General features: G+C 47.9%; 2 protein-coding genes across 3 annotated transcripts; one reads left to right on the top strand and one right to left on the bottom strand.

Moving 5' to 3' along the window:
* The first annotated feature begins 114 nt into the window (after positions 1 to 114).
* LOC139387770 (protein virilizer homolog) lies at positions 115 to 22,269 on the top strand. Of its 2 annotated transcripts, none has more exons than XM_071134019.1 (25): positions 115 to 214; positions 858 to 970; positions 3,237 to 3,323; positions 4,058 to 4,106; positions 4,218 to 4,380; positions 4,492 to 4,611; positions 4,801 to 5,013; positions 5,696 to 6,414; positions 6,509 to 6,646; positions 7,024 to 7,250; positions 7,357 to 8,039; positions 8,775 to 8,857; positions 12,197 to 12,679; positions 12,768 to 12,923; positions 13,120 to 13,355; positions 13,781 to 14,030; positions 14,767 to 14,984; positions 15,115 to 15,247; positions 15,384 to 15,533; positions 15,635 to 15,789; positions 20,714 to 20,810; positions 20,896 to 21,059; positions 21,163 to 21,512; positions 21,618 to 21,770; positions 21,913 to 22,269. In XM_071134019.1, exons 1-25 carry the CDS (start codon positions 152 to 154, stop codon positions 22,080 to 22,082), a joined length of 5,373 nt encoding a protein of 1,790 aa, XP_070990120.1. In that variant the 5' UTR covers positions 115 to 151; the 3' UTR covers positions 22,083 to 22,269. The 2 variants fall into 2 exon arrangements, with proteins under 2 accessions (XP_070990120.1, XP_070990113.1); XM_071134012.1 differs by having other exon boundaries at positions 4,801 to 5,040.
* Positions 22,270 to 22,623: 354 nt separating this feature from the next.
* On the bottom strand, positions 22,624 to 25,625 carry LOC139405706 (E3 ubiquitin-protein ligase NRDP1-like). The gene is made up of 6 exons (XM_071148130.1): positions 25,573 to 25,625; positions 25,192 to 25,398; positions 24,929 to 25,068; positions 23,498 to 23,660; positions 23,192 to 23,312; positions 22,624 to 23,117 (listed from the first exon to the last, which is right to left on the bottom strand). The coding sequence occupies exons 2-6, from the start codon at positions 25,395 to 25,397 to the stop codon at positions 22,719 to 22,721; spliced, it is 1,029 nt and encodes a 342-aa protein (XP_071004231.1). The 5' UTR covers position 25,398; positions 25,573 to 25,625; the 3' UTR covers positions 22,624 to 22,718.
* Positions 25,626 to 26,808: the final 1,183 nt, after the last annotated feature.

The following is a 26,808-nucleotide window of genomic DNA, read 5'->3' as shown; positions in this document are numbered from 1 at the left end:
GATATCAGATCAGTTTGTATTTTTACACATTAGAAAAAAGTTAGATTTAAACTGATTCGGGGTCTGTCTTTACAGCTTGCCGTCGGGTTTTAAAACCCGGAAACCGTTGTGGCTAGATCCGGAAGTTTACCCCAAGTGAAAACAGAAAAACATGGCGGGTGACACTTTAACGGAGCTACTTTTTCTGGATACGTTCAAACATCAAAGTGCAGAGGTAGCTAAATCTGTTAATAGCACTTGCTATTTTATCCCAGGAGTGTACTTAGCTGAGATTCCAGTTAGCTAGCTAACTACGACTTCTGATCCCCCCCGTTCCCCTAGGCTAATGCTAACACGTTGGCCACCTTGCATAATAACTAAATCGTCCTTCCAAACTAAGTGTGATGCATTGTTTCCTAAAAAGGTATTATGTTTTTAAGTAGGTTACGGGTTTTTATATTCAGTGGTCTCTTCTACAGTTGCAGCGGGAATAGGGATACGCGAAACTAGCTAGCCATAACGGATAACGGGACAGTCGGCAACGGCGAGTGCGCAGATTGTTTACCCGCTTGCTACTCACACAGCTAACGTGTATGTTTACTTGCTAGTTAGCGACTCACACCGTTTACGTTACACAGACAGTTTTCCGACTGTTCATCTTAACAGATATAGCCTACAGTTACTGTCTGCAGATGACTACACGAAATTCCCAGTTGGCCCTTTTTGTTTTTGTATGGCACAAAAAGTGGTGACTGTTTTTGTTGTACACTAACATGGTCTAAATAAAAATCTAATCACATTTTATTGTTCACATACGCTGAATACAACGGATGTGGTAGGCCTTACAGTGAAATTATTAAAATGTGTTCTGTCTGTAGCTGACCAATGTGGATGTGGTGCGCTTCCCGTGTGGGGTCCTGATCACAGAGGTGCGCGTCATTCCCCCTGGAATTAAAGCACACACCAGCCTGCCAGACAACCGGGCATTCGGGTAAGAAACCATCATTCAAGGTGTATGAGGGAGAGCTAAATAAATATATACTACTAGCTATGTGCATGTGACATCTGAGATTAAATCTGCGATTTATCAATATGAACATTTGCAATGACAGTGCTCACACAGTGCCAAGTGGTGGAATAATGCCTTGATCACACCTACAGCCTCATTGCGCAAAATGGTATGAGCGTGAGTTCAACATTCACCTTCTGCTACCATTAATGTCAAACCGTCTACCATACAATTTGATGCATAAATTCAAAAAATCCAATGTATGCACCACATAGAACAGACTGTAACGCAATTCTGCAAGGCAAACGCAGCATTCCATTGGAAATGAATGTACTTCTAGTGTACCAAAACGCAATGACGCTGTCGGTGTGATCGAGGTGTAAGTGAACTGTCAAGCGTAGAATGGGGGGAAATATATGTTGAACATGTCTGAAATTGTGATGGAGTATTTCTATTGTGAATTCATGTAACATATCTTGACAGGCATATCATTTGACCACCAGTGCATTTGTTACTATAATAATTCACATAAAGTACAGTCATTTGTCAAATTTATTTAAACTTTATTTAACTAGGCAAGTCAGTTAAGAACAAATTCTTATTTACAATGACGGCCTACCCCGGCCAAACCCAGACGATGCTGGGCCAATTGTGCGCCACCCTATGGGACGCCCAATCACGGCAGGATGTGATTTGAACCAGGGACTGTAGGGATGCCTCTTTCACTGAGATGCAGTGCCCTAGACTGCTGCGCAACTCGGGAGCCCAAAGTTAGAGGCACGTGTGAAAGTGAAACCATTGTTGAAATATGATAAAAGACTTTAAAAAATGGGAAATTGAATGAGAGGTTGATCAAATTTGACACATATTTAACAGATGTTATTGCAGATGTAGTGAAATGCTTCTGATCGTAGCTCCAACAGCAGTAGGATCTGTGCAGTAGTATGATCCTTCTCAGAAAGTTTTGGGAAATTATATCTGATGAGCCAATCTTCTAGGGTTTTTATAAGGACTTAAGACTTACCTTAAAAAGGCAACCGCATGCCATTCCGGTGCACATCCAAGTGCTGTCCACCCTCAGGTTTTTGGCATCGGGAGCTTGCCGATCGGCATCTCACAGCTTCGATGAGACAGTGTTTTGGATGCATTCATCAGTAAGACAAACTGTAATGTACAATTTCCTTACACCGTCGCCCAACAGGTTGAAGTCAAGAGGGGTTTCTTTGCCATCAATGGGTTCCCAAATACGAACGGAGCAATAGACAGCACCCACATCGCCATAAAAGCACCATCCTAAAACAAGTTGAACTATGTGGACAGAAAAGGTTTCCACTCTTAATGTGCAGGTGATCATTTATGTGATGGGCAGAAGACGCTGCTGAATGTGGTGGCCAATGTTGGCCTATACGCCTACAGGAAGGAGCTGTTGAGGATGGATGGCTTATTCCTGACTGTTGTCTACTCATTTGATGTAGATTTGCCATTGCTAACACAACTCATTGTCTTAATGGTTTTACTGGTCAAGCCACAACTGAAAGAGATAAATAAAACCTTTTGGTTGTACTCAATCTCTGACCCTAGTACCTACTATTTTCTTAGCTTTCTTTGGTTGCGACGTTGTATATCCTGGTACGGTGTGGTATATTCCCCACGGGCTTTAAAGGGACGATTTTGACCATGTATGATTAATTGGGGGCACTGCAAAATGCAAATAGCCAAGGTCGTGCACGAGCACTGAGGCTGAGAACATTTGGTATTTATCAACGATTATCTCCTTCCAGTGTACGTATGAAGCTCGTAGGATTGTTTGATAAATCACACTTTTTCTATGTTTACAAACATTCTAAATTCTGTTCGTAAGAAGTATTTTATAGAAGTTTCTACTCAATATTGATTTGGGGCGGCAGGGTAGCCTAGTGGTTAGAGCGTTGGACAAGTTCAAACCCCCGAGCTGACAAGGTACAAATCTGTCGTTCTGCCCCTGAACAGCCAGTTAACCCACTGTTCCTAGGCCGTCATTGTAAATAAGAATTTGTTCTTAACTGACTTGCCTAGTTAAATAAAGGTAAAATAAAACAATGAATTGATAAATGAGGCCCCAGAGCTGTAATGTTCAGTTTGGCCTCATTCTCACCGGGTTAGTTGGGTGATTTGTGAGGTAATCGTAGCCGGACAGACAGGATCTCTCATGTGGCTGAAAGGGGGGCTGAGTGGTGATGTCATATCCTGTTCCTGTCTGTGTTTCCAGGGAGACATCGCCTCATTCCTTCCAGCTGGAGCTTTTCTTTAACAACCTCACTAAACCCAGCAGCGCCTGCTTCCACAGACTGGGCAGGTCAGTAACACTTTGTACATTCTATTTGAATTTAATGTGTTTGTGTAAAAGACATATACAACAGAAATGTACAATGTGGACCCAGAGGATAGCACTTAAAAGTATTCATTAAAGCACTTGTTTCCAAAGAGTGGTTCTCGACTATACCTCTACTTCTCTCAAGCTCTGTATCCCTCTCTCTCTACCTCTGACTCTCTCTGTCTGTATACCTCTCTCTCTACCTCTGTCTCTCTCTGTCTGTATCCCTCTCTCTCTACCTCTTCCTCTCTCTGTCTGTATCCCTCTCTCTCTACCTCTTCCTCTGTCTCTCTCTGTTGCTCCTGCCCTCCCAGTATCTGTCTATTTCTCTCTCCCCACCCCTCCCTTTTTTTCACTTCCCAGAATGTGTCTATAAAAGTATTTGAGAGCTCAAGTCTCACCTGTAGAAGCTGTCAGGGCAGAGACCAATCTGTGACTACTGTCTTAGTCCTTGTTCACTCCGAGACGGGTCGCCAGACACTTAGCCCTGTTGCTGCACCTGCAGTATCACACACAACAGAATATCGAACCCAGAATGCCACATTGATCATTCCAACCGACAACACAGGCACAACCTAATGTTAGTCAAGCGCTCACAGGCCGTTGTTCACCTGAGAGAGAACTTGCAGTACACCAGCCCCTCTACTGTAGCCTGCTCCACTACTAATGGAAATGTGATAATTCTGTCTCTTTTTCTCACTGTCTCGCCCTCACAGTTTTGAATATGACGAAAACAAGTCCATCGTTTTCAGGCCCAATGGAAAGGTAAAGACTCCTTCCCCCTCTGTCTGTAGAAAGGTCACTGTTCTCTCTACAGGTGAACTGTATTGTGTGTGTCGCTGTGTGTTTGTAATGGTGAGTGTGTGTGCTGTGTAGGTGAACACAGATGGTCTGGTGCTGCGTGGATGGTACACCAGTCTGACGGTGGCAGTGTACGGTACAGCAGAAAGGTCACATGGTCACGACCGGGACTCTCCCCCACCTCCCCCTCCCCCACCCCCCCAACAACAGACGGGCCTCAAGAGGATCATCAAACAAGGTGAGTAAAGACTCATAGTAGGGTTGCCAGGATACCACTATCACAATACTATCATATTTTCCATGGCAAAAAGGAAAACACAAGGTGGACTCAACTGTGTGTGTGTCTCAGAGTGGGATAAGGAGGAGCAGTATAATGGCAGTCCCCCCAGACCAGCTCCCAGAGGCCCCCGCACCCCTCCTGGACCGCCCCCACCAGATGATGATGATGAGGAGCCGGTCCCAGTGACCGGTAACACACACACTTCTCTGCGTCTCTATGTTCATCTCACAGGGACAGATTTCATACTGTATATTCAACTAGCTAACCTTGCCAAAAGAAACGTTTCCATGTACTTGTGCAAGCTTGTATCCATGTATACCTGATGCCCTCTTTGGTTGCCTTGATAACCGACTGTGGTGTCCATGGTGACTGTCTCAGTTGGAGTGGCCAAGGCGGAGCCGACTGAAAGAGGGGAGGACTACCTGGAGGCGGTCTCACCTGAGCGCAGCTCACTGCCTGCCGACGAACCCTACTCAGACGCCGAGCCTGAGGAAGAGGGGGAGGAGGAAGAGGATGAGGAGCCGGAAGAAGAGGACGATGCACGGACAGAGTGTAGCGCCCCTGAGGATGAGGAGGAGGAAGAGGAGGAGGGTGAGGAGGAGGAAGAGATGGAGGAAGGTAGGGGGGCTCCTGTGTGACGGCAGGACAGACAGTTTGTGTGTGCCTCGGCATGCTGCTCAGACCCCTCAACCCTACACCCTTCTCAAACCCGTCAACCCTACACCCTTCTCAGAACCCTAAACCCTAACCCTGCTCAGATCCCTCAACCCTACACCCTGCTCAGACCCCTCAATCCTACACCCTGCTCAGACCCCTCAATCCTACACCCTTCTCAGACCCCTCAACCCTACACCCTGCTCAGACCCCTCAACCCTACACCCTGCTCAGACCCCTCCACCCTACACCCTGCTCAGACCCCTACACCCTGCTCAGATCCCTACACCCTGCTCAGACCCCTACACCCTGCTCAGACCCCTACACCCTGCTCAGACCCCTACACCCTGCTCAGTGCTGTTATAACCAGCCTAACCAGCTGTAATCATAAGGCTTAGAGCCATGGCTGTTGCTGCTGTAGTATCAGATCCCCTTGCATGACAAACTAACTGTGCCTGTCTGCTGTGGTTCTCTAACATTGGTTGAGTGAACTGTAATTAATGTTTTAGCACTTATGTGAGTGTTGTGAGTGAGGCCTTTTCTTTTGCTGTGTTTGTGTTTTTGTTGTTTTACAATATTTTTCCCTCCCTCCCTCCCTCACCCTCCCTCCTCTCTCCAGGTGATGGTTATGAGGAGATCAGTAGTGATGAGGATGACTTGGACAATGGGAGTTTTAAGCTGCCCAGTTTTGACATTGACTATACCCCTGAAGACCTGGCCTCTGTGCCCCCAGTCCAGTACGACCCCTATGAAAGAGAGCTACGCCCACTGCTCTACTTCACCCCTCCCTACAAGACCCGCTTCGACTCCCAGCTGGAGAGGGCTAGGGGGGCTGTGTGTGTTGGTCCAGAGGGACCTGGAGGTGGAGAAGGGGCAGAGGCTGAGATTGTTGCCCAGATGAGAGAGCTCCTGGCTGGGATAGGAGAGGACCGTGACTCCCGCTGGGTCACGGCCCTAGAGCAGGCATCAGGGCTGCTCGCTAGAGGGCTGGGCTTTCTGATTGGACAGGGGGAATGGGAGGGGCCTATTGGAGCTCTGGTCCAATGGGCTCTCCAGGGTCTTAGTATGGAGATAGCGCTGACCCAACCCATTGCTCTAAACCTCAGGCAGCTGAAAGCTGGAGCTAAGCTGGCTTCCTGCTTGGCCGAGTGCCCACAGGGCCTCACTGCGCTGCTGCACGAGGGAGCCCTGGAGCTCCTACTGGAGCTGCTCCAGGTGGACCATGTGTCGTCCACACTGAAGCTGTGTATCCTGAGGGCTCTGGATGCTCTGACCAGTGCCCCCGCTGGTGTGGAGGCCTTCCTACAGGAGGGGGAGATAGAGAGGAGTGGATACCAGGTGAGAGGGGCCATAGACATACAGTACACATGAAGACCTTATAATAGAGAGGCTGCGTGTGTTTCTAACTGAGGTTGTGTCCCGCCCCCCGCAGCGGTTGGTGCAGCTGTTCCTGGGGGAGGAAACCGTGCGGGTGGTAACCGCGGGCAACGCCATTCTGCAGAAAGGCCACGCCTATGAGGTTATGACTGACCTGCAGAGGACAGCGGCAGGCTGGAGCGAGCCTCTGCAGGTAAGCACACACTGACTGGAGATCTGCGTTTTAAGAACAGGGTCTGATCAAGTTTCCCATTTCATAACCAGTTCCCAGTTCAGTGTGGAACTCTGGGGTTTCTATGACTGAGGTTCTACTGTCCATATAATTACTACAGTATATCAGTATATGGGGCGGCAGAATAGCCTAGTGGTTAGAGCGTTGGACTAGTTGCATGTTCGAATCCCCGAGCTGACAAGGTACAAATCTGTCGTTCTGCCCCTGAACAGGCAGTTAACCCACTGTTCCTAGGCCGTCATTGAAAATATGAATTTGTTCTTAACTGACTTGCCTAGTTAAATAAAGGTAAAAAATATATATAAAAAAATATAATAATTATTAGTGTTTTTTTTCAGGATGAGGGGGAGGAGCCTGACATAGCCATGGAGGAGGAGACATCATTAGGCCCCTCCTCTGTCAGCGAGGCTGAGCTGGATAGGTTGGCTGGAGTTCTAGAAGAGTTACATCACCTTCTAGAGACCGCCCCCCACACCATGGTCCAGCCCCCTGGAAAGGCCTTCCCTACAACCGCACGCATTACTGGTCCACAGGAGAGAGACGACCCCTACCCTACACTGTACAGGTAGGCACAACACAGAACACACACACACACACACACACACACACACACACACACACACACACACACACAGTCATTTGTACTAATAACTCTCCCCCCCACCCCACAGGTACATGCATGCATGTCACTTCCTGGAGAGCTCGGCGGTGGTGTTGTCAGCAGCAGTGGCGGCGGGGCATACAGGTGTCACTCACGCCGTCAGGGAAGTCCTGCACTTTCTGTCTCTCACCCAATCAGGACTGATTTTCATGCTGGCCCAGCCCACGCCAACCAACCTGCTGCTCCGCCTCCTAGCAACCATCGCCGAGGTTGAGGGAGAGGAGCCTATGGTCACTGGGGGCGACGGCGGGTTCTCGGGCCCCGGATTGGGTGAAGAGGGTTTGGGGGTGTGGCTGATGCAGGCGCTGCATGCCCTCCAGAGTGTGTCTGAGCTGATGAGTCACGTGACTGCTGGTGGGGAGGGAGGGGTGGGGCTAGAGGAGGGGGACAGTGCGGAGGTACTGAGCATGCTCCATGCCCTCTACCTCATCACCTTCACACAGACTGGGAGGAGCGCTGTGGCCCACGTCTTCAGCCTGGAGAACAACCTCTCCTGTCTGGTTACGCTGCTGCAGCACCACAGCAAGGACGGACACGGGGAGGCCAAGGCCCGGAAGGCGGTGACCTATAACTATGCGTGTATGCTGGTGCTGATGGTGGTTCAGAACTCCAGTGATCTCCGTAACATGGAACAACACGCTGCTCCTCTACTCATCCTGGCCAAGGCTGATGACACCAACGCTAAACTACAGGGTGCGTAGCTCCTGACCCCTGACTATAACAACGCCAGGTTGGTATCCAACCTTAACCCCTAACCTCTGACCTATAACTCCAAACCAACCTTATCAACATTGGGTGAACTGGTAGTCCCTAAACCTTCATCTTAAAAATACTTCTACACCCAACTCTATCATTGTAATGACATAGCCCTACCCATCACCCCTTAGAAATGTGTTGAAGGCCTCCCAAGTGGCGCAGCGGTCTATGGCACTGCATCGACGGATTCGATCCCAGGCTGTATCACAGTCGGCCGTGACCGGGAGACCCATGAGGCGGCGCACAATTGGCCCAGCGCGTCCGGGTTAGGGGAGGGTTTGGCCGGCTGGGATTTCCTCGTCCTATCGCGCTCTAGCGACTCCTTGTGGCGGGCCGGGCGCCTGCAAGCTGACTTCGGTCGCCAGCTGGACGGTGTTTCCTCCGACATGTTGTGGCTGGCTTCCGGGTTAAGCGAGCGGTGTTTCAAGAAGCTGTGCGGCTTGGTGGGTCGTGTTTCAGAGGACACATGGCTCTCAACCTTCGCCTCTCCCGAGTCCGCAGGGGAGTTGCAGCGATCAGACAAGACTGTTACTATCAATTGGATATTACGATATTGGGGAGAAAAGTACCCCCCAAAAAACAACAAAAACGTGTTAAACTACTATTCAGAATTCCTTGCAAAGGTGAACTGCAACACTAAGTGATCCTCTCAGTGTTGGTGTTGTGTTCCAGAGCTGAGTCAGTGGCTGGAACCTCTGGACAAGGTGAAGTTGGAGATGGGCAGCATCCCCAGCCTCATAGACTACATCAAACAGGTGAGCCGTTACACTGCATGTCCCCAAGGAGTGATAACCTGTTGTTGATGTTTGTTTAATCCTTCATAATGATGACTTGGCTGCAGGCCTTCAGCTTCCTACGCACACACACACACACACACACACACCGACTTGCTTTGATATAACTAGCTGACTAAACTCCACTGATTGGTAAAGGAAGATTCTGATGAAATCCAACAACTACATCGATTCGCCCAAGGTCAATACTTTAAAAAATATATATTATAATTATGAAACGTTAACTTGTACCTGTGTTGTCCTCTGTAGTTGCGTGCCTTTTGTTTGCTGAAATCCATACTTTTTCAATAACGTTATTCAAAAACATCCACCGACTGTTTCCTTGTTGAGCTTCAATTGACAAATGCTAATATACGCTGAGTTGCCATCTTAGAGCAACAGCAACTGGCAAACAGTCGGTGGTTGTATTTGATTAGCGTGGGACCTAAATTCCACAAAGCATGGTCTCTACACCACTCCTTTGGTGGATTTCAGCAGAGACGTCCTTCACCATGGAGTCAGCTAGTTTGATTTGAATTATTAGGATCTTCAATGGCGACAGATCTTACTGGGGTTCCGACTGGGGTCTTACTGGGGTTCCAACTGAGGTTCCGACTGGGGTCTTACTGGGGTTCCGACTGGGGTCTTACAGGGGTTCCGACTGGGGTCTTACAGGGGTTCCGACTGGGGTCTTACAGGGGTTCCGACTGGGGTCACACTCGGGTTTGACTGGGGTACGACACATAACAAAAAATACATTTGAGACAAAAGACTTGACAATTTAAAAACATTAACGTATGTGTGTGTGCGCATCGATCGGTTATACATACATGTCAGTACATATGCACAACAAGTAGGTCACATGCGGGAGAGGTCTTGTGCCATGACGTGTTGGTTTATTTGTTCTTTTCAACCAGGTTTGAAGTTCACTTGTGCTGTATAAGATGGAAGGGAGTTATATGCAGTCATGGCTCTGTATAATACTGTACACTTCCTTGAATTTGTTTTGGACCTGGGGACTGTGAAAAGACCCCTTGTGGCATGTCTGGTGGGGTGTGTGATGTGTGTGTGTGTGTGTGTGTGTGTGTGTGTGTGTGTCAGTCCTTTGTGTAAGTTGACTATGCAAACCATTTGGAATTTCCAACACATTGCTTCACTTCTTGTTTTTATAAGAAGCAGTCAGTCTTTCCTCAACTCTTAGCCAAGAGAGACTGGCATGCATAGTGTTAATATTAGCCCTCTGGTTACAATGAAGAGCAAGACGTGCCGCTCTGTTCTGGGCCAGCTGGAGCTTAACTAGGTCTTTATTTGCAGCACTTTACCATATGACTGGACAATAATCAAGATAAGATACAACTAGAGCCTGTGGAGTGTGGTGTCAAAAAAGCATCTTTCCAACCATTGAATCTATGTTTTGACCATGACTGTTTACAATCTAAGGTAACACCAAGTAATTTAGTCTCCTCAACTTGTTCAACAGCCACACCATTCATTACCAGATTCAGCTGAGGTCTAGAACTTAGGGAATGATGTGTACCAAGTACAATGCTCTTAGTTTTAGAGATGTTTAGGACAAGTTTATTACTGGCCACCCACTCCAAAACAGACTGCAACTCTTTGTTAAGGGATTCAGGGACTTCATTAGCTATGGTTGCTGATGCGTATACGGTTTAATCATCAGCATACATGGACACACATACTTTGTGTAATGCCAGTGACAGGTCATTGGTAAAAAAAATAAAAAAAACAGTAGAGAGCTTAGAGAGCTGCCCTGCGGTACATGCAAATAGTTGTGACAGTGGCTGACCCAGATCTTGGAGAGAGAGAGCGTGCGCATCTTTGGAAAGTATTCAGACCCCTTGAATTTTTACGTTACCGCCTTATTCATCCTGTTTCCATTGATCATCCTTGATGTTTCTACAACTTGATTGGAGTCCACCTGTGGTAAATTCTATTGATTGGACATGATTTGGAAAGGCACACACCTGTCTATATAAGGTCCCACAGTTGACAGTGCATGTCAGAGCAAAAACCAAGCCATGAGGTTGAAGGAATTATCTCTTGAGCTCCGAGACAAGACTGTGTCGAGGCACAGATCTGGGGAAGGGTAACAAAACATTTCTGCAGTGTTGAAGGTCCACAAGAACACAGTGGCCTCCATCATTCTTAAATGGAAGAAGTTTGGAACCACCAAGACTCTTCCTAGAGCTGGCCTCCCAGCCAAACTGAGCAATCGGGGAAGAAGGGCCTTGGTCAGGGAGGTAACCAAGAACCCGATGGTCACTCTGATAGAGCTCCAGAGTTCTTCTGTGGAGATGGGACAACCATCTCTGCAGCATTCCACCAATCAGTTCTTTATGGTAGAGTGGCCAGACGGAAGACACTCCTCAGTAAAATGCACATGACAGCCTGTTTGTAGTTTGCCAAAAGGCACCTAAAGACTCTCAAACCATGAGAAACAAGATTCTCTGCTCTAGATTGAACTCTGTGGCCTGAATGCCAAGTGTCAAGTCTGGAGGAAACCTGGCACCATATCTACTGTGAACCATGGTGGTGGCAGCATCATGCTGTGGGGATGTTTTTCAGCAGCCAAGACTGGGAGACTAGTCAGGATCGAGGGAAAGATGAGCAGAGCAAAGTACAGCGAGATCCTTGATGAAAACCTGCTCCAGAGCACTCAGGACCTCAGACTGTGGAGAAGGTTCACCTTCCTACATGACAACAACCCTAAGCACACAGCCAAGACAATGCAGGAGTGGCTTCGCGACAAGTCTCTGAATGTCCTTGAGTGGCCCAGCAAGAGCCCGGACGTGAACCCGATCGAACATCTCTGGAGAGACCGAAAAATAGCTGTGCAGCAATGCTCCCAATTCAAACTGCAGAGCTTGAGAGGATCTGCAGAAAGAATGGGAGAAACTCCCCAAATACAGGTGTGCCAAGCTTGTACCATCATACCCAAGAAGACCCAAGGCTGTAACATCTCCAAAAGGTGCCTCAGCAAAGTATTGAAAAAAGGGTCTGAGTACTTATGTAAATGTGATATTTCATTTATTTATTTATTTATATATATATATATATTTGCAATGTTTTTGCTTCGTCATTATGGGGTATTGTGCGTAGATTGAGGGGGGGAAACTATTTAATCAGTTTTACAATAAGGCTGTAAAGTAACAAATGTGGAAAAAGTCAAGGGGTCTGAATACTTTCCGAACACTGTGTGTGGCTGATGTAAATAAAATAGTGTGTGTACATGTGTATTATTGGTCATATTACTAACAGAAAAGCCATTCTGTCCTGTCTGTCCCGTGTGTGTCCCTGTAGAACGTCCAGAACGTGTTGACTCTAGAGGGAAGTGGACTGATCTCTGCTCTGAGGGTCCTCTGCCAGATCGCCTGTCCACCTCCCGCCGTAGAGGCTCAGCAGAGAGATCTGAAGTGGAGTCTAGCAGGGGTGCAGTTGTTTTCTGGGGAGGGCTTGGACACGTGTGTTTGTGTGCTCCAGAAGCTGTGTAGCGTGCTGCTGCCTGCCTGGCGTGTGCACGGACACATGGGACCCACCCCACAGCGCTGTATGATCCTTGGCGTGTGCGCTAACACGCTAAGGCTGCTGCGGACCATGCTAACAGAGCTGCTGCGCAGCGGGGCCTTCCAGTTCAGGGACACGCGTGTGGCGAGCACGTTGGTGACTCTACACATGGTCGTGTGTTCAGCCCCGTCCTCTGGACGTCTAGACTGGGAGGAGACCAAGGTTCAGGCCCTCATCGTAGATGTGCTGCTCACCTTCACACAGGGAGTCAGCGAACAGGTAGAGCTCTTTTCTGATTGACCTTTAACATAATGTTGTGTGTGTGTGTTGCGTGCGTGTAATAAATTGGGTATCATTTCCCCTGTAGATGACCCACACAGAGGAGACTCTGCTCAGTAACACATGGTCTCTGATGCTAAAGGAGGTGTTGGGCTCTCTACTGAAAGCACCTGAGGGACTCTTCTCTGGACTCACCCTGCTGTCTGAACTGCTGCCACTTCCCCTGCCCATGCAGAGCACGCAGGTACACACACACACACACACCTGCTGCTTCTCATGTTGCTACAGCCATCATCAGCAACAGTCTGGAGGTCGTCGGATTGACACTTAACAAACTAATCAATGCATGAGGATTGAAAGCTGTAGGACTTTCATGTTGGAAACATCTAAACCGAAGGGAAACAGATTTCTAGGTTTGTGTTGTGCCGGTCCCCCTCCAGGTGATCTCTGTCCAGGACGTGGCTGTAGCGTTGAACACCAGGAAGTTGTGGAGCATGCACCTGCGGGTGCAGTGGGGTGTGTTTGCGGACGCCCTCGGGTGTGTGTGTGGAACTAGCTGTCCTCCGCTGCTGGCCATGTTGCGACGTGTGTGTGTCCAGCTGGCTGACCTCTCCTCTCCCACTGCCACCCTCATCATGAAGACCCTGCTGGAATTCCTGCTGGGGGAACTACAGCCGTAAGACAGTCGCAAACACACCCTTATGCACCTCTTGAACTAAGATGGCAAGCCAAATAAATCCCAAATTGGCTTTGGATATTATTTCACGTCCATATTAGAACCACCTTCTCTTATGTGTTATTGATTTTGGTATGTGTGGTTGTGTTTGTGATTTCAGTATGTGTGGTTGTGTTTGTGATTTCGGTATGTGTGGTTGTGTTTTTGATTTCGGTAGATGTGGTTGTGTTTGTGATTTCGGTATGTGTGGTTGTGTTTTTGATTTTGGTATGTGTGGTTGTGTTTGTGATTTCGGTATGTGTGGTTGTGTTTGTGATTTCGGTATGTGTGGTTGTGTTTTTGATTTCGGTATGTGTGGTTGTGTTTGTGATTTCGGTATGTGTGGTTGTGTTTTTGATTTCGGTATGTGTGGTTGTGTTTTTCAGTGTTGAGGGTAAGAGTCCCGGTTGGGGGCAGGTCCTGCGTCTCCTCTCTTTATTCGACACCCTGGTTTCCCAGAGAGCCTGTAAGATCGCAACGTTACACCTGCTCTCTGGCTCCACCCCTGGAGACGAGCCATTGGCTGATATCTTCCCCCTGCTACTGTCCCTATTGGTTCCCGTTGCTGACCACGCCCTGCCACAACAGCACTGTGCAGAGCTGGTGGGGACTGTCCTGCAGTCACTGTGTGACCAGGTAACACACGAAGCACCTGGTATTGTATGAAGCTAATGCACTTCATCCACTAGCTGTTGTCTTTCCTCCAGCTATAACAATGGAGAGGTATGGGGTGAATTGATGCGTGTTATGTTCATAAACATGTAGGTCTTTGTGGATGCTCTTTAGTCTGAACTATGTGTCAGACTAGCAGGGGGTCGTATATCAGGCTGAGCCAGGTAAGAGGGAGCGGTAGAGGGATAGAGAAAGGTGTTTAACCCCATCAGTCCCAAGACATTGATCTGACTTTCATTTATCTGCATGTCCAGCCATTATATTTAGTCTCACAATGAAGTGTTTTACCATGTTCTTTTCAGGACATCCAGGGCTACAAGTAGAACACCTAACTATTTGACATAAACAGTTGCATTCATGAGTTTTATTGACAGAGCAAAAACCCGATAGAAATGTAGTTGTAAGAATGCTCTTAAGTACAGAAATGGTTTGCTCACTGGAAAATGAATATCTAACTAGTCAGTGACAACTGTTCAGAGTTTATAACGGCAACTATGTGAGCTTATCACAGTGTTATAGACACTATGTCCTGGGATTTACTATGGTCTTCTATGTAGAAGAACCCCTTACCTTCTAACGACTCTTGTGTAGTTTATGAGCATCAGAGACGAAACATGTTACGTGTTTGTGTTCCTGACAGTCAGCTTTTGCCAAGCATCTCAAATCATTCTGACACTGTGTGTGTGTGTGTGTGTGTTAGGACATCTCTCTGGTGGTGCCCCACCCAGCCGAGGGGTGTGTGTCAGAGGCCGAGCAACTGGCCAATGCCCTGCCAGGACGGGAAATGATCTCATCAGTGTGCGACTCTCTGATGGAGGTTTTGGGGAACGGAGAGAGTAGTGCCGCTCTGCTTCTCACCTGTCTCAGAACACTCATGTTCCTCACAGAACATGACTATGGACTCTACCACCTTAAAGGGTACACACACACTCCTCACTGCCAGGAATTTAGATCAATGCAAGTGTAGCATGTGTATATAGACAATAGTAGTGGTTAAAGCACTGAACCCTGTGGCACGCCGAATTCAACTTTAGAGGTGTGTTTTTAGGGCTCTGAAGAAGCACAGTGCCAGTGTGTGTGCTCTGTTGAAGAGACAGGTGTTCTCCTTCACGAAAGACTCGGCTGAACTCCTCTCTGCTCTGCTGGACTTCCTACGACAGATCCTCAACACTGACCCTCTGGTAAAACCCCAAACAAGTCCATTTCAACATGATCAACCATTATTATCCAGTCAACCATTATCTGCCGATGTGAAGGCCGATCGGCCCATATATCATTAATCATTGTCTCTGTCACTTTCTCTCTTCTCATACCCAGGGTTGCTGTGGGGAGGAGAGTGGAGGGGAAGAGTCCGGGCTGGTTCCGCCCCCAAGGTCTGTGGCTCTGACTGGCTCAGAGATGAAGGCTCTGCTGCAGTGGGAGGAGACTGACACACACCCTCTAAACACACTAGAGAAACACATCAAGGTACACACACACACACACACTTTGTACATAGTAATGATTATAAATGCAAGTACAGATCTCCGGTTGGAAGTAGTGGAAGTAACTGTTGTGTGTGTTTGTAGAAGCTATGCAAGGAAGAGGATTCATTGGAGACCCTGTTGGAGAATGTGATTGGTCTACGACAGACGCTGGAGAGCACTATGGACACATCTTCTCCCCCTGAGATGGAGCCCACTCTACCCAACCCTGACACGCTATTGGCCCAGTTCAACCACAGGTACCGCCCACTGACACGGTTGGCCCAATAGACACCGTTAAAGCTGCAATATGTAACTTTTTGTGCGAGCTGAACAAATTCACATAGAAATGTGAGTTATAGATCTGTCAGTCTCACTGAACGCACATCTAGAAGGGTTAGGTCTGTTATATGTGCGCTATTTTTATGCTTCCAGTTCTTAAATTTCATTTTTTTCAAACAGCAGAAACAGTCATGGAAGATAAATTTCACTTAAGCAATAAGGCCTGAGGGGGTGTGGTATATGTCCAATATCAAATCAAAGTTTATGTATCATGTGCGCCGAATACAACAGGTGTAGTAGACCTTACAGTTAAATGCTTGCTTACTTACAGGCTCTAACCAATAGTGCGAAAAAAATGTGTGTGTAGGTAAGTAATAGTAGCAAGGCTATATACAAACACCGGTTAGTCAGGCTTATTGAGGTAGTATGTACATGTAGGTATGGTTAAAGTGACTATGCATATATTATGAACAGAGAGTAGCAGTAGCATAAAAATAGGGGTTGGGGGGAGGCACACAATGCAAATAGTCCGGGGAACCATTTGGTTACCTGTTCAGGAGTCTTATGACTTGGGGGTAAAAACTGTTGAGAAGCCTTTTTGTCCTTGACTTGGCACTCCAGTACTGCTTGCCATGCGGTAGTAGAGAGAACAGTCTGTGGACTGGGATGGCTGGGGTCTTTGTCAATTTTTAGGGCCTTCCTTTGACACCGCCTGGTGTAGAGGTCCTGGATTTTTTATTTATTTTATTTATTTATTTCACCTTTATTTAACCAGGTAGGCCAGTTGATAACACCTTTATTTAACCAGGTAGGCAAGTTGAGAACAAGTTCTCATTTACAAATACGACCTGGCCAAGATAAAGCATAGCAGTGTGAACAGACAGCAACACAGAGTTACACATGGAGTGAACAATAAACAAGTCAATAACACAGGAGAAAAAAGGGGGAAGAAAGAGTCTATATACATTGTGTGCAAAAGGCATGAGGAGGTAGGCGAATAATTACAATTTAGCAGATTAACACTGGAGTGATAAATTATCAGATGGTCATGTGCAGGTAGAGATACTGGTGTGCAAAAGAGCAGAAAAGTAAATAAATAAAAACAGTATGGGGATGAGGTAGGTAAATTGGGTGGGCTATTTACCGATGGACTATGTACAGCTGCAGCGATTGGTTAGCTGCTCAGATAGCAGATGTTTAAAGTTGGTGAGGGAGTTAAGTCTTTTTTGCAATTCGTTCCAGTCACAGGCAGCAGAGAACTGTAAGGAAAGGCGGCCAAATGAGGTGTTGGCTTTAGGGATGATCAGTGAGATACACCTGCTGGAGCGCATGCTACGGGTGGGTGTTGCCATCGTGACCAGTGAACTGAGATAAGGCGGAGCTTTACCTAGCATGGACTTGTAGATGACCTGGAGCCAGTGGGTCTGGCGACAAATATTTAGCGAGGGCCAGCCGACTAGAGCATACAGGTCGCAGTGGTGGGTGGTATAAGGTGCTTTAGTGTGTGTTGGAAGCTATTTTGTAGATGACATCGCCGAAGTCAAGGATCGGTAGGATAGTCAGTTTAACTAGGGTAAGTTTGGCGGCGTGAGTGAAGGAGGCTTTGTTGCGAAATAGAAAGCCGATTCTAGATTTGATTTTGGATTGGAGATGTTTGATATGAGTCTGGAAGGAGAGTTTACGGTCTAGCCAGTCACCTAGGTACTTATAGATGTCCACATATTCTAGGTCGGAACCATCCAGGGTGGTGATGCTAGTCGGGCGTACGGGTGTAGGCAGCGAACGTTTGAAAAGCATGCATTTGGTTTTACTAGCGTTTAAGAGCAGTTGGAGGCCACGGAAGGAGTGTTGTATGGCATTGAAGCTCGTTTGGAGGATAGATAGCACAGTGTCCAAGGAAGGGCCAGAAGTAGACAGAATGGTGTCGTCTGCGTAGAGGTGGATCAGGGAATCGCCCGCAGCAAGAGCAACATCATTGATATATACAGAGAAAAGAGTCGGCCCGAGAATTGAACCCTGTGGCACCCCCATAGAGACTGCCAGAGGACTGGACAACATGCCCTCCGATTTGACACACTTAACTCTGTCTGCAAAGTAGTTGGAGAACCAGGCAAGGCAGTCATTAGAAAAACCGAGGCTACTGAGTCTTCCGATAAGAATATGGTGATTGACAGAGTCGAAAGCCTTGGCCAGGTCGATGAAGACGGCTGCACAGTACTGTCTTTTATCGATGGCGGTTATGATATCGTTTAGTACCTTGTGAGTGGCTGAGGTGTGACCGGCTCGGAAACCAGATTGCACAGCGGAGAAGGTACGGTGGGATTCGAGATGGTCAGTGATCTGTTTGTTGACTTGGTCCAGATTGTCAAGCCCAGCTGATTTGTACGGGTCCAGGTTTTGCAGCTCTTTCAAAACATATACTATCTGGATTTGGGTAAAGGAAAAGCTGGGGAGGCTTGGGCGAGTAGCTGCGGGGTGGGTGGAGCTGTTGGTCGAGGTTGAAGTAGCCAGGAGGAAGGCATGGCCAGCCGTTGAGAAATGCTTGTTGAAGTTTTCGATTATCATGGATTTATCGGTGATCGGTAACCGTGTTACCTAGCCTCAGTGCAGTGGGCAGCTGGGAGGAGGTGCTCTTGTTCTCCATGGACTTTACAGTGTCCCAGAACTTTTTGGAGTTAGAGTTACAGGATACACATTTCTGCTTGAAAAAGCTGGCCTTTGCTTTTGCTCAGCCTTTGCTCAGCTAGCTAACAATGACTAAATAGCTTGTAGCTAATTAGCTGGTTAGCTTCTGGAGATTCTTGAATGTGTTCTAAAATTGAAAATAATAGCGATTCCGTATCACATTGGGTGAGGCAAGTTACCGGAAGGTATAATCGAATAAAAAATCTAAAAGAGAAAAAAAATATGAAAAAATACAAAAGTACACAAGAGGATAAAACAAACACGTCTCACTGCTACGCCATCTTGGGGGTCCAAAAAAAAGCAGGCAGCTTTGCCCCAGTGATGTACTGGGCCGTACGCACTACCCTCTGAAGTTCCTTGCGGTCGGAGGCTGAGCAATTGCCATACCAGGCAGTGATGCAACCGGTCAGGATGCTCTCGATGTTGCAGCTGTAGAACCTTTTGAGGTCCCTATAGGCTATCTCGTCGTTGTCGGTGATCAGGTCTACCACTGTTTTGTTGTATGCAAACTTAATGATGGTGTTGGAGTTGTGCCTGACCATGCAGAACAGGGAGTACAGGAGGGGACTGAGCACGCACCCCTGGGGAGCTCCAGTGCTGAGGATCAGCGTGGCAGATGTGTTGCTACCTACCCTCACCACCTGGGGCGGCCCGTCAGGAAGTCCAGGATCCAGTTGCAGAGGGAGCTGTTTAGTCCCAGGATCCTTAGCTTAGTGATGAGCTTTGAGGGTACTATGGTGTTGAACGCTGAGCTGTAGTCAATTAATAGAATTCTCACATAGGTGTTTCTTTTGTCCAGGTGGGAAAGGGCAGTGTGGGAGTGCAATAGAGATTGCATAATCTGTGGATCTGTTTGGGCGGTATGCAAATTGGAGTGGGTCTAGGGTTTCTGGGATAATGGTGTTGATGTGAGCCATTGCCAGCCTTTCAAAGCACTTCATGGCTACGGATCTGAGTGCTACGGGTCTGTAGTCATTTAGGCAGGTTGCCTTTGTGTTCTTGGGCACAGGGACTATGGTGGTCTGCTTGAAACATGTTGGTATTACAGATTCAATCAGGGACAACACCTGCCAGTTGGTCAGCACATACCCGGAGCACACGTCCTGGTAATCCGTCTGGCCCCGCAGCCTTGTGTATGTTGACCTGTTTTAAGGTCTTACTCACATCGGCTACGGAGAGCGTGATCACACAGTCGTCCGGAACAGCTGATGCTCTCATGCATGCCTCAGTGTTGCTTGACTCAACGCGAGCATAGAAGTGATTTAGCTCGTCTGGTAGGTTCGTGTCACTGGGCAGCTCGCCGCTGTGCTTCCCTTTGTAGTCTGTAATAGTTTGCAAGCCCTGCCACATCTGACGAGCGTCTGAGCCGGTGTAGTATGATTCAATCTTAGCCCTGTATTGACGCTTTGCCTGTTTGATGGTTCGTCGCAGGGCATAGCGGGATTTCTTGTAAGCTTCCGGGTTAGAGTCCCGCACCTTGAAAGCGGCAGCTCTACCCTTTAGCTCAGTGCGAATGTTGCCTGTAATCCATGGCTTCTGGTTGGGGAATGTTCGTACAGTCACTGTGGGGACGACATCCTCAATGCACTTATTGATAAAGCCAGTGACTGATGTGGTGTATTCCTCAATGTCATCGGAAGAATCCCGGAACATGTTCCAGTCTGTGATGCAGAACAGTCCTGTAGTTCAAAACGGCTACGGGCTGTTCTTACGCACGGCGCAACACGGACGCGGAGTGCCTGGACACAGCCCTTAGCCGTGGTATATTGGCCATATCACAATCCCCCGTGGTGCATTATTGCTATTATAAACTGATTACCAACGTAATTAGAGCAGTATAAATAAGTATTTGTCATATTCTGATGTACTACGGCTGTCAGCCAATCAGCATTCAGGGCTTAAACCACCCAGTCTATAATGCTGTTTAGATCGTACAATGATTCTCTACACTGTACTTGCCTGTTTTGTCACATAAACTGAAATTAGGCGAACTATTAGAATTTTAGCAACCAGGAAATGACCGAGCGATTTCTGCATAGTGCACCTTTAACAAAAGTGACATTTTAATCAACTGTTTTTTTAAATTATGCGCCTGTATGAACTCAAAATCTTTTTGAGGAATTTGGCTTGTCTTGAATGCCCCACTGACATGCTATGGACCCAGTTGACCCGAAGCTGTGTGGGTCCTGTTCTGACTGTCTGTGTTCTCTCCTGCAGGACGGTGTTTGTGTTGTCGGAGGTGTTGGATGAGCAGCTGAAGGCTCTGTGGTTCTCCCCCTTCCACACTGACGACATGGAGGCTGAACTAGACATGGTGAGACACCTGTGTGTGTGTGTGTGTGTGTGTGTGTGTGTGTGTGTGTGTGTGTGTGTGTGTGAGTAAACCTCTCTGTCTCTAGGTGAAGGTGGACCTGCTAGGCCTGGCCCAGGAGTGTTGTCCAGAGTTGGACCTGAAGTCAGAGCTGGAACGCTCCTTCCTGTCTGAGCCTTTGTCTCCCAGTCATACCAAAACTAACAAGGGCTTCAGGTTGGGCAAGCACAAACACGAGACCTTCATCACCAGGTACACACACACACACACTTTTATCACCTTCAGGTACATAATGTGATTGTATGTGACCCACATGTTAACAAAGATGCCTGTGTCGTCCTCTTCCTCCCTGCAGTGGTAAGTCAGACTACATCGAGCCAGCTAAGAGAGCCCACATGATGGCTGCTCCTCGCGGTCGAGGTAGGGGGGGCTTCGGGGGACAGCCCTTTCGCTCCAACGACATCTTCCGGCAGCGCAAACAGAACACTTCGCGCCCTCCCAGCATGCACGTGGATGACTTTGTGGCGGCGGAGTTTAAAGATGTTGGGACTCCCCTGGGCCTGTTGCCCCCCAAGCGACCCCCTAAGAGCTCCCCCAAACCCCCCACCAGAGGCCTGTTCACTGGGAACAGAGGCAGGGCTGCTTTCCACAGCCAGCAGACACGCTTTTTCACCCCACCGCAGCCTAAAGGAGTGCTGCAATCTGGTATGTTGACACACACACAAACAGATCGCTGTAAACGAACAAGTGGGTCTGTTGTCTTTTAAAGAAACTTTGACTAACATGTCTTCCCATCCCCCTCCCTTCTAGGTAACTATAATGCCCGCCGTGAGGGTGGGCGAGGTGGCACGTCGTGGAGTGGTCTGTTGCCACCGGTTACCCACAGAGGAACATACAGTGATGCCAGGGGCGGGCAGAGCAACTTCACACGCGGCCCCCTGCCCTCACGCCAGCAGCCTGCAGGTACACACATACTCGTATGCACACGTACATACTGTATAAACACACACACATACATATTCAGAGAACAACATGAATACAAGATAATACTTTCATGCACAATTACTGATGGTCACCCTTGTTCTTCTCGCTCCCTCTCTTCCAGGTGCATATCGCCTGGCTCCGCGGGACCGCGCCCCTCGAGGTCGAGGGGGTACAGGCCTATCGTGGCTCAGTCAGGGAGGAGGGGGGAGGGGGTCCCAGGGGGGGAAGTTTAGCGGTGGGGGAGGCAGCGGAGGAGGGAGGGGACGACACGTTCGCTCCTTCACCAGGTAAACAAACCTGGCCAATAACTGCAGCCCGTCACGGCTCTTAACGGACCAATCAGGAATAATGAGTTCATCATCTCCATGGAAACGTGTCCTCTGTGGGATTCTATTGATGATGATGTGTGGAATTTGTTGTATTATGTTTTAGTTCTTTTACATTGTTGTTCAGACTCAATAAAGTTCTGTGATTGAGAGCGCTGTCTGGTGTAGTGTGTTAGTGTTCCTCACTGTGGTATGTTAGTATGGATGGATTGATGGTTGGATTGACAGACGGATTGATGCATGGTGTATATGCAATGTAAGAAATCCATGATGAGCTGTATATAATTCCAATCCATTAGAGTAGATGGAGTAAGACTATTGTACCTTAAGAGGAACAGAGATCAGAGGTGTTTCAGCGGACTTTATTTAGGATCTCAGCAGGCTGGTTTTCTCTGAGTTGAAGCAATTTCACAGGTATCTGCCAATCATCAAGGGTGGGTTCAGGAGATGCAACACCAGATTTAAAAAAAATTGTGACCGTTAAATGAAGAAGGAATTGAGGAAGTTAAAGCATTTTCTCTCATTTGTGCCTACTGAACATAACCCAGTACTGAACATAACCCAGTACTGAACATAACCCAGTAACATTAGGAATGGCCCCTCAGATGACGGTGACCTCTCTGCTCTTGATGCAGTCGAGGGTAAGGCTGCGGGGGCGGGCCTTGCGTGACCCCTCCCCTGGCTGTGGGGAGGTAGGAGGGTATAAGGCTGGAGTGGGCAAAGCCGAGGGTAGTGATTGGGTAGAAGCCTGTGTTGGCCCCGCCCTCAGCAGGCCCCTGGTTGGGTGTTCCACTTGATGCTGGCTCCTAATTGTCCCGTCTTCTTGATGCAGTCCTCTGATTGGCTCGTCTCTGTTCCGCTGGCCCCTGCATGGCTGCAGGCTCCGGAGCATCTCCAGTAGCTCCCTCTTCTCTAGATCCGCTTCTGCCAGCTCCTGTCTCCGCAGGCGCTGTTCCCCCAAGAGAGCCCGCACATCACACACCACCCTCGACACCTGGCCCTACACACACACACAGGGACGTGTCATAACACAAACACACACATTCCTATAGGTAGTATATATGTGTGTGTCACCTTGAGGTCCTCCACCTCGCTCTTCAGCAGAGACTCTTTCTGCACCATGTGTCTCCTCTGAGAGTCCAGCCTCGACTCCATCTCACGCCTCACCTCCTCCACCTTACCCAACATCTCTGCCCTGCAACACACACAAACACACACATGTCACAATAAATCACAATATCCATTGTAGAAAAGCAATGACATCGCCCTTGAGGTTCTAGAATATTGTAAATATTGGCACAGCTTTGTCAAGAATTTGTTAGGAACGACACAGATATAACATCCTAATATATCTCAATCCATCACCTCAAACACACAAACCTAAGCAGCTCCAATTCTGTTCGTAGCTCCGCAACAGAGTTGTGCTGTGATTGGTCTACAGAGAGGGGGGTGTGGCCACAGCCGCTAGGACACGCCCTGCTGCGGAACTCACACTCCAACAGGTGAGACTCTAGACCCCTCCTCTCCACCTGCACCGGACAACCTGGGGAGGTAGAGAGAGGAGTTAAGGAGAGGGATACAGAAAGACGAAGTTAGAGAGCAACACTTGAGACCTACTGAAAGTCTCACTGTCTTTCTCAACCCCAACCCCTTCCTCTACCCCGCTCCGCCTTCCTCTACCTCACTCCACCTTCCTCTACCCCGCTCCGCCTTCCTCTACCCCGCTCCGCCTTCCTCTACCTCACTCCACCTTCCTCTACCTCACTCCACCTTCCTCTACCTCACTCCGCCTTCCTCTACCCCACTCCGCCTTCCTCTACCCCACTCCGCCTTCCTCTACCCCACTCCGCCTTCCTCTACCTCACTCCGCCTTCCTCTACCCCACACCGCCTTCCTCTACCCCACTCCGCCTTCCTCTACCCCACTTCGCCTTCCTCTACCCCACTCCGCCTTCCTCTACCCCACTCCGCCTTCCTCTACCCCACTCCACCTTCCTCTACCCCACTCCACTGCATTGCATGGCACTCAAGCACTCCCCCACTCAGAGATGCAGTAGCAAAAGTTCAAAGGAAGATTGAAGGATGAGAACTTATGTTTTTAATCATGCAAATGAATGAAACACAATCCAATACCACACAAACGCCAACACCCTGATACCTACCGCACTGGTAACATATGTAGTCTCTACCTGCCAACAACAGGTCACAGACACGTGAGAGTTCACCTAATACCGTCCCCCCCCCAACCCCCCCAATCCATCTGTTGCATTGGCTCTCATCCTCTGGGGGATGTTTCTCATTAAACATGTAGGTGGGATCCCTCCCTGAGTAGTTGGATGTTTCCCCAATACAGATCTAGGGTCTTTTATTTGCATTTCACCCATAATCGTAAAGGTTGGGATTTGGTTAAGGTAAGATGATCCTAGATCTGTACCTAAGAGCAACTGCTACCTGGAGCTAAGGTCATTGTTCATCCCAGCTGGGCTCTGTATGATGTCACCATGACAACTGGTCTACCACCTGCTCCCCTCACACAGGTGTCATATAATTTCTGCTCCGTCTAAACTAAACACACTTCCATGTAGTATACTATACATTTCTCTAATACACTTACACACACACTCTGTATTGTCATACACTGTAATCAGTGGAGGCTGCTGAGGGGAGGATGGAATGGAGTCAATGAAATGGTATCAACCACAAGGAAACCACATGTTTGTTACCATTCCATTGAATCCATTCCAGGCATTATTATGAGCCATCCTCCCCTCAGCAGCCTCCACTGACTGTAATACACACAGAGCTGTAGTACCTGTGGAGGAGCAGGATATGAAGGTGAATGGACACTCGTCCTCGTGTGTGTGAAGTGTCTCCAGGCAGCAGACGGCATCACAGCCCTGGCCAGAGTTAGCACAACGGATCTGGAGCCTGGACAGGTCATTACGCATGTACCTAACACAGACCAGACCAGACAGTGGTTGTTGGAATAACTAATATTATAGTGTGTGTATGTGTCTGCGTGGGTGTTTCTGTGTGAGTGTTTCTGTGTGAGTGTTTCTGTGTGAGCGTGTGTACCTGTGCAGTGGTCTCAGAGTGCTGATGTCCAGTGGAAGTCTGTCCTCAGGGCAGGAGTGGTGGTGTATGAGCCAGGAGCTGATGCAGGCGTCGCAGTAGGCATGTTCACAAGGGGCCTGGAGGGGGCACTCCAACACATCCCGACACACACAGCACAGAAGCCCCTCGTTCACGTACCCCACAAACCTCTCCAGGTCATAACCCATCCTACAGCACACACAGACACACAGATCCATGCAGAGCAAAAACAGCCAGACACCCATACAGCAGCATACAGCAGTGTTAACTTCCTCCTCAATGTTCCTGGTTTTCTCTGTTTTTGAGCCCCTATGACTCTCCATTCTACTGGCATTCTATTTTACAGAATACACTGACCCTTACCTGAGACTGACAGACTCTCCTTCTCTTCCCTCAGTCCTTTCTTCCTCTTTAGACCTCTCCTCTCTCCACCTCTTCTTCTCTCTCCTGTCTCTGTAGTTTACCCTAGGTGAGGGTTTCTTCTGGCCCCTCCTCTATTTGCTCTCTCAGGGCCATGTCTCTGTGGTGAAGTCTCCCTAGCAACAGGGATCCTCTGCCCAGGCAGCCAGCTGCTGGACCGGACCGCAGACAGACAAGAGTCACACACACACACACACACGTTAAGAGCAAGTGATGAAAGGAAGACTAGGCCTGCTGTAAGTCATTATGATGTATCTATTTGTTTTATTCAGACATTTTGGCAGGATACATCCCTTGGGATGAATCATTATGTTCTACAGGGGGTCCTGATGAAGCAACAAACACATTAAAGGCAGTTCCTTTCAAACAGGAACATGGTGTATCTACAAACATGTTTTCTCCCTCATCCCTTTCCCTCTCTGTCTCTTTGGATGTGGGATTATCATGGATTACGCTCCCCTCTTCTCTGATTGGATTACAGACTCCATGACAACATCCTCACTGCACTCTTACCCCACATCAGAAATCAAAAAGCAACCCCGAAAGAGTGAGTGAGTGAGTGAGTGAGTGAGTGAGTGAGTGAGTGAGTGAGTGAGTGAGAGATATTAGAGACACATATTTCCCTCAGATTACACAGACCCACAAAGAATTCTAAAACAAATCCAATTTTGATTAACTCCTATATCTATTGGGTGAAATACCACAGTGTGCAATCACAGCAGCAAGACTTGTGACCTGTTGCCACAAGAAAAGGGCAACCAGTGAAGAACAAACATAATTGTAAATACAACCTGTATTTATGTTGATTTATTTTCCTTTTTATACGTTAACTATTTTCACATCATTACAACACTATATATACATTATATGACATTTGAAATGTCTTCATTCTTTTGGAACTTTTGTGTGAGTGTAATGTTTACTGTTATGTTTTATTGTTTATTTCACTTTTGTTTATTATCTATTTCACTTGCTTTGGTAATGTCAACATATTGGTCCCATGCCAAAGCTAAAGCCCTTAAATTGAATTGAAATTGAATTGAGAGAGACATAGAGAGAGCGAGAGAAGGAGAGAGAGAGAGAGATATGAGAGAGGGAGATGTCAACCAAACAGGCAATAAACAAAGGGATATCATAGTTATGATGATGAAATCACCACCACGTGTCAGCAACACCATA

The sequence above is a fragment of the Oncorhynchus clarkii genome, chromosome 3 (genome assembly GCF_045791955.1).
Source record: "Oncorhynchus clarkii lewisi isolate Uvic-CL-2024 chromosome 3, UVic_Ocla_1.0, whole genome shotgun sequence".
Classification (NCBI taxonomy): domain Eukaryota; kingdom Metazoa; phylum Chordata; class Actinopteri; order Salmoniformes; family Salmonidae; genus Oncorhynchus; species Oncorhynchus clarkii.
This window is presented reverse-complemented; position numbering and strand designations above follow the sequence as displayed.